The sequence below is a fragment of the Andrographis paniculata genome, unplaced genomic scaffold (assembly GCF_009805555.1).
Source record: "Andrographis paniculata isolate CXL003 unplaced genomic scaffold, ASM980555v1 Contig49END, whole genome shotgun sequence".
NCBI classification, from domain to species: Eukaryota; Viridiplantae; Streptophyta; class Magnoliopsida; order Lamiales; family Acanthaceae; genus Andrographis; species Andrographis paniculata.
The window spans coordinates 2455209-2467179 of record NW_026137583.1 but is presented as its reverse complement, the minus strand read 5'-3'; the positions used below and the strand labels follow the sequence as shown (position 1 = coordinate 2467179).

Sequence of the window (11971 nt, the reverse complement as noted above, 5' to 3'; positions counted from 1 at the left end):
ATAAATTATCTAAATAAAGTATTATTTTCTAAAGTTAATTAACACATCTTTTATCTTTAAAATATTATATTAGTACAAAAATATATATTATAATTACTATAATTATCACATCAATTAAATCTAAAACAATTAACTATTTAATATATAATTTTTTACTATCACATCATTTAAACACAAAATAATTAACTATCTAATACATAATTTTTTAATAACCATGCCAACAAGTTTGTGGCGTAATGGAATAATTTTTTAGCATTATTTTAATTTATATTATTAATTTTTTTGATTATATATATATATTAAAAGAGGCTGTTGGTATACTTCTGGCCCTAATTCAGACCTCTCTGAACCTACAGCAACCATCGGATCAAATCTCATCTTGATATAATGGTTGTTATTCAATAAGGGTATTGTAAGAATTTTAGAAGATAATTAATTGTCAATTAATTAAGAATACTTAATTACATTAAATGGTTACGTTATAAGTGGTAACATTAATCCAAATAAATTAGAAACGTATACAATTAAATTCTTTTCAAATAAAAAATATTCGAAACACATTATGATGTACTTATAGTTCACAGAGGCTGTCACAACACCAATAGAATGATGTATAAGAAAAATAGAGGCAATATGCACTATATATTGGGTAAGTTTGACTTATGTGCTTCTAAAAATTCCAAATCTACTCATGAAATTCTACCTGAATTAAAGAAATTACTTTTGGAATATTTACAATCCAATCTTTCTATGTACTATTTTTTGAATAGTGTTTAATTAATACAATATTTCATAATTAACAATACACAACTATTTACTAAAAATATATTTATACATATAATATGATATATACAGTAATAGGATATGCTGCTTAAGCAATATATTTATAAATTAATATTTTCAATTGATTAATATAATTTCATTCCCACCGACAAAGTAATCGCACCCATTCCCCCAAATTTCACCAAGCCCTAACCCTCGTGCGATTCATCCCGTTCCCACTTTCAGCCACGTCGTCTCCGTCAACCACGCACCGCCACCATCGACAACACTTCACCACCGCGGACCACACCCCGCATCAGTCGTTCGCATCCGTTCGTCCTCCCAAATAACTCAAGCCCTATTCCTTCGTTCTAAAAAATAAAGCAAATCCTCACTCGCAGATGTCACTGCCTTCGACCACGCTCCGCCTCCGGAAAACACTCACCCCCGCCGTCGTTCACCTCCCGTCTTCCTCCCAAGAAACCTAATCCATAATTCTGTTGGACCAAAACCCTTATTCGAGAGTTCCAGCCACCTGACCTAGTTGATCCCCTCCCCACACACCCGCTGCCATCGTCAATTGCCAAAAAAAAAGAATCTCGCTCTGGAGCCCTCGGTGAAGTCTAGGCGAAAGAGAAGTAAATTCATACAAGTTCCATGTGTGTACCCAGGAAGGTTTCCGACTTCAACAATGAGAAGCTATTTCGTCTTAGTGGCCACTCCTTAAGGTATTTCATAAGAGGAACATGCTTTAGAGGTCTCATTTTTGTTAACCCGATGCCCATGTGTGTAGATCCAATTTTAAAGTTAATTAGTTTTTGGATGTCGAGCTCAAATGCTTTGTGATTTCTAGTCGGGATGAGTGGGTTTACAGATGAGGACTTTAGTAGGGGTGTATGGCTTGCCATATGGTTGTTTAGGGCCCCTATATCATTAGAGGAAAGAGATTATTATTATGGGTATGCGGACGAGTTTTCTAAGAAGTATGACTTAATAGGAGATTCTGTGAAACTGGTGAAAGATAATGATTTGAAAGAATTACTGGAAGTTGAAAAATTAGTAGGGACGGCAAAATTTTGGAGAGTCTACATTATGTATTGTATTTGCTCCCATTTAGCTGCTGGTTTAAATGCCCAAATAAGCCATCGCTACATTGAATTTCTTAAAACCGACAAAATAGCAAGCGAGTACAACTGGGCCGGATTTTTCAAGGACGAGTTGATTGCGGGGATAAAGGCTACCCACAAAAAGATGCTAGCGAATAACATTTTCATTTGCTGAACATAAGACAACATAAGACAACCAATCGGTAGGTGGTTGGGGAATCTCCCCTGGATTTGGCATGACTGGTGGTGAAACATTTTCTCCCACCGGTGCTGATGATGATTGAGGTTGTGTGCCTGCCATATTGATTTTTCTGATGATTTGGCCGGACCTCAGTCGTATGAAACTCTCTGTTGATGTAGGATCAACAATCTTGCTTTTCTCCTACTGTGGTTGCCAATTTGTTGATGTATTTTTTCAACAAACAAAAAGTAAAATTTAAAGATATGGAAAATATCCTTAAACTTGATTAATTAGCGTCTGAGATTAGGAATCTCTAAACACTATACGATACATAAGAAAATAAACTGGAAATAAAAATGCTGGAAATTTAAAGTGGTGATCCCCGAGTCTGACTTTGCTTTGTTGAAGTTGATTGAAGATGATTTCTCCAGAAAAATCCAAATCCTTAAATATCCCTTGAGAAACAGTATTGGAAACCGTCGCCCGAACGGTTACAACGTCTCTTTTCAACCGTCTGCTAACCCTTTCTCCTGTTGACAAGTGCCCTCAACCGACCAAAGTATCATTCTTACTTACTCTCAACAGTATCCGCCTCTTAGGACCGACCGCAAACCTTCCGCCCTTTTGGCCCGAACGTAAATTTTCCACCTTATTGGTCCGACTACCAACCTCCCGACTTGCAGACCACCCGACTTGTTTGGTCTAGCCGCAGACCTCCCGATCTATTGACCATCCGACTTGTTAGTCCAGCCGCAGACCTCCCGACCTAAAGACCATCCGACTTACTGGTCCAGCTGCAGACTTCCCGACCTAAAGACCATCCGACTTACTGGTCCAGCCGCAGACCTCCCGACTTAAAGACCATCCGACTTATTGGTCCAGCCGCAGACCTCCCGACCTAAAGACCATCCGACTTGCGGACTTTCCGTCTTGAGGACTTTCCAAACTGCGAACCTCCCGACCTGAGGACCTTCCGACCTGCGGACTTTCCATCCTGAGGACTTTCCGACCTGCGGACCTCCCGACCTGAGGACCTTTCGCCCTGTGGACCTCCCGACCTGAGGACCTTCCGACCTGCGGACTTCCCGACCTGAGGACCTTCCCACCCGCTATTTCCTTAGAAATATATTTATTTTACCTGTGTTTTCCGCGGTACCCCTCAACCAATTCGATCAACTTGATTGTAAGGCCCATTTTTCTTTTTACGTTGGGCTTTTAACTTAATTCTAAATTTCATACCTAACAATGTCATACTAAAATTTTTGTGGAATGGAAGATGAATCAATTTTTATGAATATCTATGATTGCGTGTTGCTATTGTTTAGATTTCTAAATGCAGTGGGAATTAAATTGTGAAATATAAAACTCCCTCTTTTTTTTTTTTTTTTTTGGATGACATAAGAATCCGCAGCCGCTACCCGAAAGTGCGCACTAGGTAAAACCCCGGCTGAATCCAAAATATGAAAGTATGAAATTGAGAGACAGACGTGTGTGGAGTACTATGTCTAAAATGTGGATTTGCGTCTGTATAATATAGAGATATTGATGTGTGTAGAGTACTATGTGATATGTGTGTGCGTGGAGTATGTAATAAAACTTTTAGAGAGTAATTTTTAGCTTCTGTAATTTTTGGGACGGAGCAATATTTTAATGATGTGATTAAAATTTGAAGCGGGAAATAGTGACTGTGTTTGCCTATGTTTAATGTTTAGATAAATTAGTAATTTTTTAAAAAAATAATTTTTTTTTTTTGAATTTTGAAGTTTTTTCATAAAAACAAATATTACGTTGATATATAAATTTAAATATTTTTATAGATACTTAAATTAATAAATTATCTAAATAAAGTATTATTTTCTAAAGTTAATTAACACATCTTTTATCTTTAAAATATTATATTAGTACAAAAATATATATTATAATTACTATAATTATCACATCAATTAAATCTAAAACAATTAATTATTTAATATACTCCCTTCGTTCAAAAAAAATATCCATTTACTTTTTGCACGTAAGTTTAGAAATATTAGTATTATATTGAGATATAGTAAGAATAAAATAGAAATGATTAAAATAACCTTGTTAGTATGTGTGATATAAAGGTAATGACATTTGTTTAATATATTGTAAGTTGTAAGGGTATTTGTAATGTTAAGTAGATAGTACAGTTACTAAAAAAGAAAATAGATACTTTGTTATGGGACGAACTAAAATGGAAAAATGAATACTTTGTTATGGGACGGAGGAAATATAATTTTTTACTATCACATCATTTAAACACAAAATAATTAACTATCTAATACATAATATTTTTAATAACCATGCCAAAAAGTTTGTGGCGTAATGGAATAGGACATAAGAGTATATTCTTACATAATTTTTTAGCATTATTTTGATTTATATTATTAATTTTTTTGATAATCTATATATATATATATATTAAAAGAGGTTGTTGGTATACTTCTGGCCCTATATAAGATTCAGACCTCCCTGAACCTACTGCAACCGTCGGATCAAATCTCATCTTGATCTAATGGTTGCTATTCAATAAGGTATTGTAAAAATTTTAGAAGAAGATAATTAATTGTCAATTAATTAAGAATATTTAATTACATTAAATGGTTAAGTTATAAGTGGTAACATTAATCCAAATAAATTAGAAACGTATACAATTAAATTCTTTCCAAATAAAAAATATTCGAAACACATTATGATGTACTTATAGTTCACAGAGGCTGTCAGAACACCTATAGAATGATTTATAAGAAAAATAGAGGCAATATGCACTGTATATCATGTAAGTTTGACCTATGTGCTTCTAAAAATTCCAAATCTAGTCATAAAATTCTACCTGAATTAAAGAAATTACGTTTGGAATATTTATAATCCAATCTTTCTATGTGCTATTTTTTGAATAGTGTTTAATTAATACAATATTTCATAATTAACAATACACATCTATTTACTAAAAATATATTTATACATATATAATATGATATATACAGTAATAGGATATGCTCTTTAAGCAATATATTTATAAATTAATATTTTCAATTGATTAAAATTTCATTCCCACCAACAAAGTAATCGCACCCATTCTCCCAAATTTCACCAAGCCCTAACCCTAGCGCGATTCATCCCGTCCCCACTTTCAGCACGTCGTCTCCGTCAACCACGCATCGCCACCATGGACAACACTTCACCGCCGCCGACCACACCCCGCATCAGTCGTTCGCATCTGTTCGTCCTCCCAAATAACTCAAGCCCTATTCCTTCGTTCTAAAAAATAAAGCAAATCCTCACTCGCAGATGTCACTGCCTTCGACCACGCTCCGCCTCCGGAAAACACTCACCCCCGCCGTTGTTCACCTCCAGTCTTCCTCCCAAGAAACCTAATCCATAATTCTGTTGGAACAAACCCCTCAGTCGAGAGTTCCAGCCACCTGACCTAGTTGATCCCCTCCCCGCACACCCACCGCCATCGTCAATGGCCAAAAAAAAAAGAATCTCGCTCTGGAGCCCTCGGTGAAGTTCAGGCGAAAGAGAAGTAAATTCATACAAGTTCCATGTGTACCCAGGAAGGTTTCCGACTTCAACAATGAGAAGCTATTTCGTCTTAGTGGTGACTCCCTAAGGTATTTCATAAGAGGAACATGCTTTAGAGGTCTCATTTTTGTTAATGCTATGCCCATGTGTGTAGGTTTCTAGTGGGGATGAGTTGGTTTACAGATGAGGACTTTAGTAGGGTGTATGGCTTGCCATATGGTTGTTTAGGGCCCCTATATCGTTAGAGGAAAGTGATTATTATGATGGGTATGCGGACGAGTTTTCTAAGAAGTATGACTTAATAGGAGATTATGTGAAACCGGTGAAAGATAACGATTTGAAAGAATTACTGGAAGTTGAAAAATCAGTGGGGAGTGCAAAATTTTGGAGAGTCTACATTATGTATTGTATTTGCTCCCATTTAGCTGCTGGTTCAAATGCCCAAATATGCCATCGCTACATTGAATTTCTTAAAACCGACAAAATAGCAAGCGAGTACAACTGGGCCGGATTTTTCAAGGATAAGTTGATTGCGGGGATAAAGGCTACCCACAAAAAGATGGTAGCGAATAACATGAAAAGTGCTAGACCTAGTGGCGACACGCACGCTCTCGTAATAAGTTTCTCCGTTTGCTGATATTCAATAATATCTTTTGTGATTTGTTAGTAGATCGCCAAACCATGTGCATTGATCTATTTAATATTATCCAATACTTTTGCAGCATATGTTCTTTGACATGGTTGACAAAAAACATTTGGTTGGCCGATTTTACACGTGCTCACTTCCAAGAACCCTGTCCATAGATAAAATTTGCAAGATTATGAGCCCATCCGAACCTTCGCATCAAAAGATTGTTTTAATACATCAATACTTTTAATGATTCTGTTTTCATATGTTATGATGTATTAGTATGCAAATTATGATGCATTCAATATATTGCCAATTTCACATTGTATCTTATTCATTTTCAGATTGATCCAACGAAAGAGATGAGCAGAAGTAAGGAATGGTATGACAGTGAAATCACAAGGTTACTAGACGAGGCTCATATCTTAAGAGAGGAACCTGATGAGAAGCATAAGGAGACATGAGATGTTGATCCGTGTATTCATAAAGATATTGTGGACTCCTCATCGAAGGATGAGCCCCTTCGGACTTCAGACAAAGCTACGAAGGATACTGAATGCCCATCTAAACCAATCAATGAAACCCCCCGATGAAGATTCAAAAAACCTGCTAGGAGTCATCTGAAGAAACTTCAACGCTTGTTGAGAAATTATTTTCCTCGGGGATGACACAAGAGCTACATGATAATATAATGCGATTGCAATGGTACGTACTAAGTTATTTTATTACATGATGTATGCAACATTATTATATATTCTTCAATACATATATATTTGCTGTAAAAACTCTTCACAGGAATACATATAATTTGATGATGTTGCACCAGCTAAGGAAACTGCGTTGAAGGATCATCTCCTGGTTAATAATTCTACGGAAGAGGGTGAACTTGTGGGCAAGGATGTTGCCCTAGTTAATGATCATATAAGGAAGGATGTTCCCCTGACGGCGGTTGTCCCTTGGTAGCCTCGGTGCTTCCAATAAGAATACTCTAAAACCACAGGGACTACAAAGTTTAATTTATGTTTTGTCACAATTTCAAATATTGGGGGATAGATTAAAAATTCACTAAGATAAGTAAGATAAGTGATACAATCTAGATTTCAAAAAGATTAAACTTTTAGCCCAAGGAGTGAACAAGAAACCGGATTAAAGATTCGATAATTGATTTTAAATAATCTTGTTATTCAATTGATAAATTGGTTATAGGCATTAGATACGATCATAACGCCCAATTTTTTCTTACTTTATTGGCGGCAATGATACGACCGATTAACCGCATCCCTAATCAAAGAAATAATTTAGGTACGACCATAAATTAATTTCCTCAATTGAAAATACCCCGAGAAAAACCCAATTCCAATATTCAATCAATTACGAAAAGATTAAATTATTTGATCATGCAATTCCTAGGCTAAGTTTGTCAACCTATTTACCACTTTATCAAACAAGTGCACAATTACGGATGCAAATGTTCAATTGGCACACAATTGTTAAACCAATCTAAAATCCGGCCGCAATAAAAGATTAAATAAGAATAAAGAAAACTAGCTACTCATGCTCAAAATAAAAGAAAACATTAAGATAAAGATAATGATGATCTCCCGATGACGCTTCCTCTCAAATGCCTCGCCCAATCCTTCAAACTATGAAATATGAGTATAAATTGTGATATCTCATCCCATGCCTTGGCCCATTTTTATAGATGATCGGTTCTTCAATACGCCTTTAATCACTCAATCTCAATCACCATTCCTCGTCTCAATCCCGGTAATCCATCACTTTCCTTGACATGCAAGCTTAGATCAAGCATTTCCAAAATTCTTTAATCGAAAATATGACATGGGCGTGATTTACTCCATTCATTTGCACCAATCAATAACATGACAGAATGAGTAGAAATCTATCCATAACATTAATTATATTTTATAATTTATCAATATAAATATAGGACAATATATGCATTATCATCCCTGTTTCAGAGTTGAAGATTCACCGAGATCTGTTTCAGTAAAAAATGCTTTCCTCGCCGTATGAAAAATCACACGATCTATCTGAATCTTTTTAGATTGGTTCAGAGGAGGAGGGTGTTGCAAATGGGCCATTTTCAGCAATCCTCAATGACTGACGGTTGTTCAAATTCGATGTGCAGACCTTAAGGTTTGGGAGCGACATCTCCAACACTATAATAGACATGGGTTTCTTATATCAGTCAGAAATAATTTCTGGCTTCGAAAAAGAGAAGCGCCCAATGTTGAATTACTATTTCCACGACTATGAGTGTGAGTTTTGTCTTGTTTTTTTTACTCTTCCAAGTACTTCTCATTAGTTGATTTTCTTCATATTTTATAGAAATGAGTAACTCATTTTTTTTGTTACATACTACTTGGTTTCCTAGAGCTTGAGCACAAAACACCTAAAAAGGATTTGGATGATATTGTTGCGGACTGGAAATTTATTCTCATTCAATCACACCTTGGGGATGACTGGATGGATGCTCTCAAGGCTGATTATGAGAGTGAATGCTTTTTTTTTTTTTTTTTTTTTAATTTTTTATTATAGTAGGGTTTGATTTATTTATTTTTTGATCGGAGGGTTTGATTCTTTTTGGTACAAATAATTGTTCATCACACCCTACTCAAATAAATGACATCAATCCCATTCATTGTTCACATAATATTTTATTTCTACAAACATAATTTTTCATTAGTTTTGTTACATTAGTTTGACTCTGTCTTATCATTGTTTGATTTACTCTTCTCGAATACCATAATTTTGAATACCTTGTATGTGGTTGCAGTTTTTCTTCCCGTATTTCTGTGCGAATAATTGGATAGTTTGCAATATCGGTGGTTAGGAAAAAGATCTTCTACTTTAATAGCTTGAATCCGAGGGACGCTTGGGAGGGTGACTCGGTCTTGTTCTCAAGGTTGTTTTCATACTCCAAATATGCAGGAACTTCGTTATATCGAGACCGGCAATGAGATGGAGAGTATAGCATTGAACTTCCTCCTCATATACCATAACTAGATGTCAAAAGTTGTGGTGTCTTTACTATGTTGTACATAGAGCACTGGCCACGCGAAATCCCCCTGGCTGTCTGTGAGTAAATGTGCAGAGTCGACATATTGGACATGAAGAAGAAACAAATTTGTGCTACTCTATTTTTCGGGAGAAAGGAAGAGCATATGCACTAAGGAGCGTGTGCTGGCAAGGCTCAGAAAAAAGGCTGCAGAAGAAGTAGAACAGAGAAAAGAACGTCCATCACGTTATGTGACGAGAGGTATTGTCGAGTGTGGTAGGGGGAGGGGGAGGGGCAGGGTTGGTTAATGTTGAACATATTTGGTTGCCTTTTTTTTTTTTATGACTGCATATTTTTTGCAATGTGCTCATTGCATATCTCGGATTTATATCGATATCCTTATCTGATTTTATCGTACTTTTATGTGGTTTATAGATATAAGCTAGATGATGTCTATCTCAAATAAGTATGCGATGTGAATGGTATGCTAACGGTAAAACCTTTCTTGCTCTCCTTTTTGCATGATGTATTTTGTTATATTAATCAGAGATATAAATAATATTTATGACTATGTTAGATGAGACAGTTGTTTTTTTTTTTTTTTTAGAAAATATTGTATGATGTATAGGTATTGACGTCATTATGTCAATCATAAATAGGTGTGCTACATGACTGGTATGCACTAGTAAAGATAAAATAATGTATATGTTAGATGTGACAATAGTTCTTATGTCTAAAATTAATATATATTTATGAAGTATATCTTAAATAAATATGGTGTCTGCATTAGAATCATATGATTGATATACCGTTCTAATGCGCAACACTTGTTTTTATGGGTATATGCTAGATGATGCCAATTTTAAATAAGTATGCTATATTACTGGTATATATATATATATATATATAAGGGCTGAATGATGTATATATTAGATGTGATAATGGTTGTTTTTTTCCATAAAATATTTCATTGTGTGATGTATATGTCAATTGGATATGGTGGATGAATTAGAATCATATCACGTATACACGCGTTCCATGCACAAATTGTATCTTTTACATTGACATACTCGATGATTGTTGTCTTATATTAATATGATCTATCTAAATATACCAGATGATGTCGATTGTATATATGTATGCTATATGGATGTTATATTGATGAATAAATCTTTTTGTTTTCCCTATATGTATGTCGGTTGTTTGCTTGATATATTGTTCAAAACTCAATGGATGATAACTATATCAACATGATTTTTTTTATTGTCAGTTTGAGCAGGGTATTCACATTGACGGGTTTTGTGGATGAAAAATTTATTTCATGGATCTCGGTGTTCCTTGTAACATCCGTGCATTTTTTTGTTTAAGGCAACTTACTGATGAAGAGCTTTTGGCCGAGTTCTCACCATCGTCTACATTTTTTGTCTCTCTGCATTGCTGATGAACATAATTCTACGGACTCTGCCTCGGTGTGTCTCATTTGCTTTCATTGACAGATTTTTCACCTCAATTCATTCATTTTTATGTTCTACGTTCATGATGATGTAGGTTTATTTAAAATATTAAGCAAAATATGGATCAATATGATGTTATTGTAAAAAAATGTGAGAAGTTTTTTGTGTAAGAGACCATTTACCATTAGTCATGGATGGACCAATATTCCACGCAGTGCTTCCTAAAACTTGGTTTAAACTTTTCATAAAGGATTTTTATATAGTTTGGGTCGAGGAAATAATTTTTTACTACACCGGGATAGCTTAGCTTAACTCGTGTTAAATCATATTGACAAGTTTTGAATGTTTAAGGATCAGTTTCTTATATTTGAGATTCACTTCATTTACAACCATGACACTGATCTTATGCAATACTTGACTGCCTTGAACGGGTCAACTATTTATTCTTACAATTAAGTTTGTTCAAGGATGAACAAAGATTTAGTGTGAAGAGGTTTGGTAACTCCAAATAATAGCATATTTATCGCTTGATAAAATTGTGTATTTTCTGAATTTTTATGTGAGAACCATCCCAAATATCTGGTTTATGGCATACTTTATTGATTAGGTTTGCTTGATATGACCCAAAGCAAGTCTGTGAAGATTATTGATGTTTTTAGCTTTCTTAAACAACGATTCTGGTTTAGAATGCCTATGTATGACGAGATGAGCGAAGGTGCATCCAACTATGGTGAGCGACGTTCTTTCCGCTCGTGCCCAAGCCAGTCAGCTAGCCAGACATCCACCGTTGATGAGTGATGAACCTTAAGTTCCAAGAATTGATTAAGTATGGAGCTTTCAGCTGTCAGCCATCCATTACCGGCCAACGACGACAACCTCACTTGAGTTGTGCCGATGCCCTCCAACTGAGCCAAGTATGGCAAGGTAAGCGAGGAAGACCTGTGCCCAACTAATGCAATCCTGCAGACGAGCAAACTACCTGGGAGTTGTGGCAGTTCCAACCGCTCAACCAACTAACTGCCTAACTGCCCAATGGTTGCATTAACATCTCTACCGCGCTCAACTACTGCTCCGTAAGCACTCAATTTCCGCCAACCGCTGATCCAAAAAATCTATAAGTAGAGCCAGATTTCTTGTATAATATATCATATAACATACTGTGAAACTCTTCTTTTGCTCTATTTATTTTCCGAGAGCTCCAATCTTGTAAGAGAATTCTCTTAGTTGGAGAAGGAGGTCGAGGGAGTGGAGATTCTCTCCCCCCTGACCACC

General features: G+C 35.6%; 1 protein-coding gene across 9 annotated transcripts; it reads left to right on the top strand.

Annotated features, from left to right (window-relative positions):
* The first annotated feature begins 1202 nt into the window (after nt 1–1202).
* On the top strand, nt 1203–9774 carry LOC127253106 (uncharacterized). 9 transcript variants are annotated; one of them, XR_007839209.1, is made up of 4 exons: nt 5111–5687; nt 6571–6931; nt 8292–8505; nt 9024–9774. XR_007839209.1 is itself a non-coding variant. In XM_051277547.1 (2 exons), the coding sequence occupies exons 1-2, from the start codon at nt 5999–6001 to the stop codon at nt 6688–6690; spliced, it is 333 nt and encodes a 110-aa protein (XP_051133504.1). In that variant the 5' UTR covers nt 5696–5998; the 3' UTR covers nt 6691–7015. The 9 variants fall into 9 exon arrangements, 1 of the variants encoding a protein (XP_051133504.1); XR_007839208.1 differs by having other exon boundaries at nt 9179–9771; XR_007839210.1 differs by lacking the exon at nt 9024–9774 and adding an exon at nt 8622–8982.
* Nucleotides 9775–11971: the final 2197 nt, after the last annotated feature.

What these genes read in the sequence shown, in the direction of transcription:
- LOC127253106 (XM_051277547.1), top strand. Translation starts at nt 5,999, where the DNA reads ATGTATTGTATTTGCTCCCATTTAGCTGCTGGTTCAAATGCCCAAATA. An exon ending in GTGGCGACACGCACGCTCTC is followed by an intron (nt 6,212 to 6,570) that starts GTAATAAGTTTC and finishes ATTCATTTTCAG; the next exon opens with ATTGATCCAACGAAAGAGAT.